Raw genomic sequence first — 10,080 nt, forward strand, 5'->3', positions numbered from 1 at the left:
TACTTAGTAGGTATGCAGAGCCCACTATCTGCCTTCTGACTGGTGTGTGTTTTCATGAGCATATTTGTGCTTAGCTGTGTCCCAAACTATGGACTTACAAAATATACTATGCACTCAGTAATTTAGTGTATCGTCCCAAATGGAACAATTAACGGTTTTTACTACACAGAAGCATTCGCTGTCAATCAGCTGACGGAAGTGACGTTTCAAACCCAAGCGTTGTGTTGCCGCTAGCTTTAGCGCGCTATCCACCCACAGTCCAACACTTATATCTCAATAATATACATATTCACACTGTGGTATGATGGTAAACATTTTAACTCACTTTTGTAATGTGCTGTGTTCACAGCAGTTTCGCTTGTTGTCGTCATCATTATTAACAATTGTTTTGCCAGATCACCATCGAAGTAACTCCGCCCCTTCCGCTATCTACGGCAAGCCGCGTGTGCTTAGAGCACGAAGTGTCCAACATAAAAAAAGTCAGTTTTTACGGTTAAAAAATCCATCGTCCGGGTACTTGAAGTACACTTATTTTTGTTGCATTTTCAGTGTAAAAATACAGAAATGTGTGGTTTTAAAAATATTTGTTGAGAAATCATCATCATAACAACGACGGAGTTTTAAGTTTGTTGAATGTCGATGGATGCATGTAAGCAGGATGCATTTGTGTGTTTAAATACTGGCCACCCCATTATTCTTGTATATGTTTAAATGAATATTCCGGGTTCAAAACAAGTTAGGCTAAATCAACACCAATTGTGGCATAACGTTGATTTGTACCAAAAAGATTTTTTCTTAAAAAATAAAATAAAAGCAAACATCGAGGTTACAGTGAGGCACTTACAATGGAAGTGAATGGGGACAATTCTTTGGAGGGGTTAAAGGCAGAAATGTGAAGCTTATAATTTTATGAAAACAAATTAATTCTTCTGTTAAAACTCATGTATTATTTGAGCTGTAAAATTGTATAAATAGTCTTTTTACACACTTTTTACTGTTGGTTGACACTACTCATGGCAACACAACTGTAAAATTGTTTTTAACTTTACACAGAAAAAGTTAAGAAATTGTATCACTAAAATTATGTTAACATGCATATTGTTTACATCGTGTGACTATGCCTTTGAAATGGTGGCTGTGAAATACTATGCAATATTCTCTCAAAATAACTCAATATTCAGATGCAAAATTACATTGCTATATTACATTTCAACTTTGTTTAAACTAATGTGGTTTTATCATTTGACATCCCATTTAAACTCAACCACATGCAAATCATATAAGACTCCTAAAAAGTTTATGTTGAAGTCACTCCGACCGGCAGCCAATCAGAGGCGTGGAAATTACGACAAACCCTCGCAATGACAACGTTACTTCCTTTTTCAAGCCAACCTCACCAAGATGGCACCGGTACGTTTTGGTCTTGGGACATTTTTTAACTATTGTATTATATTTGTTCTTTTTTTGGTCAATTGAATATCAGTGATGTGACATTAGGAAGTACAATTTCCCCCGAGTTGTTTATTGTAGATTTGATCATTTAAAAATTAATGAATTTGACTTACTATCGGAAGGCACGTGGACGAACTTGTTGGCACGAGAGAACCGTTTAAACATACTTATTTGCCTTTTATTGAGATGACAGTAAATCAGTTATTAGTGTGTTTCTTTGTTTCTGTTGATAACGTCAATAAATCTATAGGTTTAAAAAGCAAATACGAATGAAGAATGACGTGTTTATATGTTTCATACGTTGACGTTTAAGTGCATATTTATTTAAAGCGTTCATTGTTTCTTTATTTAGAAAAGGCAGCATGTTTTGAAAAGGACCAAAAAGGGTGCTTGCTGGAAGTTCACCCTGGACTGCACTCACCCTGTGGAGGATGGGATTCTTGATTCTGCCAATTTTGTAAGTAGGATTAAAGCAAACAAATGATCATATTTAAGGATTAAAAACACTGCACCTCTATTAATGATCAGGGTTCCCACAATCATTGAACATTTGGTAACATATGAGGATTTTATTTTCCAGACCCAGAAAGTCATAGAAATTAATATTTCTAAACTGGAAATTTTTAAACTCTGATAAAAAAAAAAACGTCCTGAGATTTTACACTATTTTTGTTTAAAGCTATTCATTCTGGGGGGCCTGGGTAGTGGGGCCTATTGACGCTTACAACATACCTGGAGTTGCAAATTAGAATCCAAGGTGTGATGAGTGACTCCAGCCAGGTCTCCTAAGCAACCAAATTGGCCTGGTTGCTAGGGAGAGTAGAGTCACAAGGGGGAACCTCCTCGTGGTCACTATAATGTATGGTTTTCGGTGGGGCACGAGGTGAGATGTGCGTGGATGCCACAGAGAATAGTCTGGGTCTCCACATGCGCTATGTCTCCGCAGTAACACGCTCAACAAGCTACCTGATAAGATGCACGGATTGACGGTCTCAGATATGGAGGCAACTGAGATTCGTCCTCCACCACCCGGATTGAGGCATGTCACTACGCAACCACGAGGACTTAGAGTGCATTGGGAATTGGGCATTCCAAATTGGGGAGAAGGGGGAGCTATGCATTTGGAGAATTGTTACCTGACATACAAATTAAAATCTGCCCCAGCAATATTTGTTGTTCTTTAAAATCAAATGACTGGAAAATGTCAAATATAATTGATTGTTGAATTGTTTGAAACGTGTCCATGTAGTCGCATCTCTAATGTTTTGTCACAAACTAGGGTCACCTTCCCTAGTTAAATGCCTAGGGCTCTCTTCCCTAGTGTGGTCATGTTGTTTTATCACTAACAGGAATCATTTCTGAAAGAGAAGGTGAAGGTTAATGGCAAAACAGGAAACCTGGGAAATATAGTGCAAATTGTGCGTCAGAAGAACAAAATCAACGTCACTTCAGAGAAGCAGTTCTCTAAAAGGTGAGATCTGTTTCATCAACTGGTTCTGCTGTTGGGTTTCAATATTTTTGTTTAAAAATAAATGACAACCCTGTATTCCTCAGGTATCTCAAGTACCTCACTAAGAAATACTTGAAAAAGAACAACCTACGAGACTGGCTGAGGGTGGTGGCATCAGATAAGGAAAGCTACGAGCTGCGCTACTTCCAGATCAGTCAAGATGATGAAGAATCTGATGCTGATGAATGAAGACTCAGTCTTGAAATGTTTAATGGGTGTGTCAGTGTCCTGTAAAAGCTGTCTCATCTTCAAATGCAGGACTTGATATCTACTTGTTAATAAAAAAACAAACTGAAATCAAGTGCCTTTCTTAATTCTTGCACATTGTTAAGGTAAATGCTTAGAATGAAGACCAAATTTCTAAGTGAATGGTTTCTATAAAGAGCTTGATTGCAATTCAAGGTGTCATGCTGCCAGTGGTATCTGATAAGGAGAGTGACTGTATCACCAATGTGATGAAATTACCTATTAATCATTGCACTAGTAAAACAATGCATGCACTAGTGAGGTTTCTGCAGATTAATCCACTCAGGCAATATTCCTTGAATGAAGAAACCATTGCTGCTTCAATTATGAAAGCCAACATAGGTTTAGGTTGTAAAGTAGAGTTTTATTACAAAGTATCTTCTAGGATAGGGACAAATTATAATTTTTTGCATTCCTTCACAATAAGTGTACAATAGTTTAACTATAGTAATCAAATCTTTATAGTAATAACAAAGATGAAAACTATGGTAATAAAAATCATAATTTTAAGAATCTAGTTTTTACTATGGTAAAACCATAGTAACCACAAGAATTACCAATAATTAAAACCTGTATGTATCTGTATACTGTACTAAAACCATGGTTTGCTTAAAACAGTCAGGGTTACTACAATATTACTAGGATATTTACTGTCAAAATGCTATGGCTACTAGTTAAACTAAGGTATTTGTATAGCAAAACCATAATGACTGTAAAATTATGATTTTTATGACCATAGTTTAAAAAAAAAAAAAAAAATGATGAATTCAGCATTCTTAGAAATTCAGAGACTCAGCAGCATCTTTGATCTTTCACATTTAATAGATTGAGTATTTGATGTTCGGTTTCATGTAATACAACAATTGTTGCTTTGATAATGTTTCATGAAACTGCGTAGTATTTTTGTTTGAAGAATGCTGTTTATATAATTATATAAACACTCATATATAACTTAATAGAACATAAAATTAAGTTTGAATAAATATGGACAGCTGAAATTACACTGGAATTCACAATTACACTGTTGTAAGACAAAACAAATGGCCAAAGTAATCACTGGAATTGATATTGATCTATCATTTGAAGTTTACTCTCACAGAGATTGCTTTAAAATCTTTCATCATATTCTTCTCCTAAGGTCAAAGGTTGAGAATCTTATCAGTAGATATAGTGGTAGAGCAATAGAAGGGTCAGGAATTAAATACATTAGCATTGTTAAGAACACCAAGACTATAAAGTCCTCCATCAGTGGAAGGCTAAGAACAAGAGATCAATGCTTGTTCTCAGGATGTTAACTACAGTTGAGCAAAGAGAAGAGATTGAAGCAACGCTATGGTCCAGCACAGCGAAGAAACGTATTAGAGAGCGATTTCGAGCTACTTTGGCAGGGCTACTGGAGCTGGAAGTTCTGAGGGTCAGACACAAAGAAATGGTGGAGACAGTCCTTGGAAAAACTGAAGTCCTTTCTGAGCATTTTGAAGATGTAACCAACTCAACAAATATCCAGCATCAATACTGGGTGGATAAAGGCTCCTATAGACTAAAGCTTAGGCGCAGTGTTTCTGAAGATGATGTCCATGACACTAGAAAAGCCAGAGGTTTTTGGGCATGTTCAAGTCATTCATCTGAGGATCTGCTTTATCACCAGTGTCTTAAGGAAAGAAGCTTGCATTACCACAATATTCCTACAAATATGGAAAGACAGTCAAGGGTTAGCTCTGGCTTCTGTGAGAGTGACTTTGGGGATGTTTTTACCCCTAGTGATAATGATACCGTCAGCACTCTTTCCACCTCCTTGGTATCTTTAAGATACAAGAATTCCTTGGGAGAGGCGGAATGTTTTAGGGTTGATGAATCTCTAAGGCCCCGACCCATTTTATTGCAGACCAAAGAGGCACATAGGAGGCAAAGTCATGCTGAGGTTCAATCCCATTTGTCCGATGAGGCGATTCCTGAAGATGGCTTCCTATCTGTGGCAGATTTGTATCCAGACTCACACTGGTCAGAAGTTTCAGACATCCTTCAACCCAAAATGGTCTTGAAGCCTACATACCGTTCTGATCTTCAAGGCCACCGGGAAATGGAAGTGTATCGCTATCCAAGTCCACTGCATGCTGTGGCCCTGCAAAGCCCCCTTTATGCTCCACAAAGCCCCCTCAACAACAGGAAAACGAATGAAAGACACTTTTCAAGAAGTTCAAAGTCATGTTTCTTGAGTTCTTTGAACTCAAGCTCCTTTCTAGGACAGGGCTCTGCTCATCCTTTGAAGATATCAGCACATTGTTGCTGCCGTGCAAAATCCACCTATTTATCATCTAACCAACTCTTGAATTACAGATGTGAAGAGATCATTTTGAAACGGGCCCAAATTAAATGCCACAACCATACTGCTGCAACTGGGATGCATTCACAGCTAAAGAGAAGCATGCACCGCACAAGTTCCTTGGTCAAAAAAAAATCATCTGTTTATTCTTTTCAGTCCGCAAGTCTGCAGAGAAAGAGAGAAGATAAAAATGTTTGTGAGGCTACAATGACAACTGTGACTAGGAGACAAACAGTTGCTTTGACCAATCTGAACACGTACAACCAAAATAGTGATGGAGTCCAAAGTGTTGCTCTTCTTTAGTGGAATTATAGTTAATCCTGGATTGGGAAAGTACCCAACCAATGAGCTCTGCAGAGGAGAGACATTTTAGAGCAGTTTATTGGACAAAAGCAGATGTATGTCTTAAGTGGCTGGAGTTTACAATGTGTAAGCAAAGAGCTAATATGCATTATGACAGAGCTGCAAACTACAGAAGTAATGCTGTCACAATGTTCAACAAATATTAAATACGTTTAGTGATTCAAAATAACACTGATTAAACATTGTTAAAAATAATCAATGCCTGTTAAATCTTTCAACATGTGATTAAACAGACTGGATGAGAGAGAAAAAATGTCTACACCACTGTTAGATGTAGATTTCTTGGAAAGATATTTTTTTAATGTTTTATCGATCCAAAAACATTTTAAACAACTATATAACCCATTGAAGAAACTGAAGTCCGTCAGTCACAGCCTCGTTGTCATTCCCATAAATAATCAGAGATGGCGCTGATGTGAATAAGGTCTGTAGACTGATCATGATATCCACCAGATGCAAATCCAAATGGTTTTGCACACGTGAACAGATATGCTAACTGATTTGGAATCTTTGCTGCTTTATTTAGTTAGTTTAAGAGTTTAGTCCTCTTTTCGACAATCAGTTTCAACAATTTCAACAAGCATTCTAACTACTGTGTAAACCTCTGGGGAAAAAACAACAACAGATGTTAAAGCATTTTGTCTCCTTTAAAAATTAAAAGATTTTCAGAACCTAGCTCACATGCAGTTGGTCAGACTATGCTATAAAAAGTTCAGCTCTTCAATGCCAAAAATATTATTCTATAGTGGGCAAAGATACAACTTTTTTTTTACCTCCTTGTGTCAAATGTGTTAAGCAAGAGCTCTTAATACACTTTTAATATAACACATTAAATATGTGCAATTCCAACTTAAAAACTTAAGCTCTTGGATCCTGCAGGTTTCAATGAAATTTTGGAATTATAGATACTGGAAAGAGTGTTGTGTATCTTCAAGTGCAAAAGCGATTATACTACGCCAAAACTCTCATCTGACTACTGGAGTTAAATGTGGGAGTTAGGGACTCCAGCCAGGGAAAACCTGAACTGTATTTCCAAGTATTTGTATAGTGTATAGAGTTACCAGAAAAAATCTTAACAAGTTTGGTGACCTTCCATGGTCTGTGTGTTCTAGAAAACATGAACTATGTCTACTGCCAAATAAAGAATATTTTGGGTGGGAGAGAATTTGTATCAGCACCAATTTCCTTGCTGTCTAAACTGAACCCCCCAGCAGCTCTTTGCATATGCTGTCTTACCAAAACCAACAACACATTTCATTTCATGTTTATGATGAATTGACATGAAGACACATGAAATAATGAAATGTGTGTTTTTTTGTTCTTATCAGGATGAAATATATTCTGCACTCTTTGAAACATTGATGTGATGCCATATTGGTGCGTACGTTATGCTTTATGGGGCTGATGTAGTTGAGCAGCAATTATAGCAACCATGACTCATCTTTGGCTGATTTAGATCTCTCCCTTTCAGTGTTGGGTTTAATCCAATTACAAAGTAATTAGTTATTTGGATGCTTAGGAGACCTGGCTAGAGTCACTCAGCATGTCCTGGGATTCAAACTTGCAAATTCCAGGGGTGGTAATTAGCGTCTTTACTAGCTGAGCAACCCAGGCCCCCCCAAAACTATATTAAACTTTATTTAATGGGAAATCTCTAGGAGGAGCATTAAGCAATATACATTTGCTTTACAAGCAAAAACAATTACTAACCTTATTTACAGGTTGTCAGTGCTGAAAGTGATACATATGGCCTAAAAGGATTGTTTTCAGTCTCTTCACTCCAGTTTTGTCTAAAAGCCTTAAAATAGGATAAAAAGATACATAAGTCATGGAATACAATATTGAATCTGATTATTGGTTAACATGAATGTAAATAAAGATGTTGCATTGAGAGAGATCTCCAATACTGGTAAATGCATTGCTTCATGTTAGTTTATGGATCTAACCGCAGAATTGTTTGACATAAATTAGCATGGGACCACTGCAGATGGCAAAATTTATTTGTTTTGTATAGTCACTATAGTGCAATTGATCTATTGTTGCTGAAACTGGTTATGTTTGCATATGTGAAAATGTTCACTGAGTGTTGCCACACCACTGCAAACATTCGTGGTGCATTGTAACATTCAGTCACCATGGCAATTCTTTTGTTTCCTGTGAAACCTGATATCCTGAAACTGAAACGGAGTGGCCGGGTTATTAAAAATGAATTAAATGCCACAGACTGATGCATTACTATAAAACTCATGGCTTTTGTTTCTAAAATGTCATTTTGGAAGGCTATTCTGCTTGGTTAAAGCTTAAATTGGTAGTGATCTGATTCACTTGAACCCTCTGGTTAACTTGAGCCCTGCAGACCTGTTTACTGATTATGATAGTAATTGATGTTGTGTGGTAATATGGTGGCTAGAAGTATAAGTCTACTTTAATTATCATAAAAAGTGTTTTTCAATACATTCACATGGATAAAGCTCACAGAAAAAAAAACATGTTTTCCTTTCAGGGTATGCACTTATAGTGTGCATTATATGAACATATTCTTAAGGAAAGACCCACATCTAAACTTAAAACCATCTCAGGCTATTTGTCTTTAGAGGAAAAACCTAAAAATGAACATGTTCTCATAATTTACTTACCCTCCTGCCATCTCAAATGTGTATGACTTCCTTTCTTCTGCAGAACACAAATGAAGATGTTTTTGAAAAATATCTCTGTAGGTCCATACAATGCAAGTGAATGGTAGCCAGAATATTAAATCTACAAAAATCACATAAATCAGCATAAAAGTAATCCATACCAATCCAGTGGTTAAATCCATATCTTCAGAAGTGGTATAATAGATTTGGATGAGAAATAGATACATAAACTCAGCAAAAAAAAGAATCATCCCTTTTTCAGGACACTGTATTTTAAAGATAATTGTGTAAAAATCCAAATAACTTTAAATATCTTTATTGTAAAGAGTTTAAAGGATGCTTTCCATGCTTGTTCAATGAACCATAAACAATTATTGAACATGCACCTGTGGAATGGTTGTTAAGACACTAACAGCTTACAGACAGTAGGGAATTAAGGTAAAAACTTCTGACACTAAAGAGACCTTTCTACTGACTCAGAAAAACACCAAACGAAAGGTGCCTAGGATCCATGCTCATCTGCGAGAACGTGCCTTAGGCATGCTGCATGGAGGCATGAGGACTGCAGATGTGGCCAGGGCAATAAATTGCAATGTCCGTAATGTGAGACGTCTAAAATAGTGCTACATGCTCGCAGTGGCAGAGCATGTGTAACAACACCTGCACAGGATCAGTACATCTGAATATCACACCTGCGGGACAGCTTCAGGATGGCAACAACAACTGCCCGAGTTACACCAGGAACGCACAATCCCTCCATCAGTGCTCAGACTGTCCGCAATAGGCTGAGAGAGGCTGGACTGAGGGCTTGTAGGCCTATTGTAAGGCAGGTCCTTACAAGACATCACCAGGAACAACATCGCCTAAGGGCACAAACCCACCTTCACTGGACCAGACAGGACTGGCAAAAAATGCTCTTCACTGACGAGTTGCTGTTTTGTCTCACCGGGGTGATGGTCGAACTTGCGTTAATCGTCGAAGGAATGAGCGTTACACCGAGGCCTGTACTCTGAAGCGGGATTGATTTGGAGGTGGAGTGTCCGTCAAGGTCTAGGGCGCTGTGTCACAGCATCATCGGACTGAGCTTGTTATCATTGCAGGCAATACCAATGCTGTGCATTACAGGGAAGACATCCTCCTCCCTCATGTGGTACCCTTCCTGCAGCCTCATAATGACATGACCCTCAAGCCTGACAATGCCACCAGTGTGTGATTTCCTGCAAGACAGGAATGTCAGTGTTCTGCCATGGTCAGCAAAGAGCCTAGATCTCAATCTCATTGAGCATGTCTGGGACCTGTTGGATCGGAGGGTGAGGGCTAGGGCCATTCCTAGAAATGTGTGGGAACTTGCAACTTGGGTGAAGAGTAGGGTAACATCTCACAACAAGAACTGGCAAATCTGGTGCAGTCCATGAGGAGATGCACTGCAGTACTTAATGCAGCATTCTTAGTTGTTTAATCTTTTTATGTTCATACAAAGACGTACACATGTTAAGTTTGCTGAAAATAAAAGAAGTTGAAAGTGAGAGGACGTTTCTAACAGTTTAGTT

The 10,080-nt window shown here is 37.8% G+C and overlaps 1 protein-coding gene across 1 annotated transcript; it reads left to right on the plus strand.

The window, feature by feature from the left end:
• The first annotated feature begins 1,394 nt into the window (after nt 1–1,394).
• Nucleotides 1,395–3,259, plus strand: rpl22l1 (ribosomal protein L22-like 1). The gene is made up of 4 exons (XM_052113600.1): nt 1,395–1,410; nt 1,805–1,909; nt 2,802–2,923; nt 3,007–3,259. Exons 1-4 carry the CDS (start codon nt 1,402–1,404, stop codon nt 3,149–3,151), a joined length of 381 nt encoding a protein of 126 aa, XP_051969560.1. The 5' UTR covers nt 1,395–1,401; the 3' UTR covers nt 3,152–3,259.
• The last annotated feature ends 6,821 nt before the right edge of the window (nt 3,260–10,080 follow it).

The sequence above is a fragment of the Xyrauchen texanus genome, chromosome 41, assembly GCF_025860055.1.
Source record: "Xyrauchen texanus isolate HMW12.3.18 chromosome 41, RBS_HiC_50CHRs, whole genome shotgun sequence".
In the NCBI taxonomy this organism is placed as follows: domain Eukaryota; kingdom Metazoa; phylum Chordata; class Actinopteri; order Cypriniformes; family Catostomidae; genus Xyrauchen; species Xyrauchen texanus.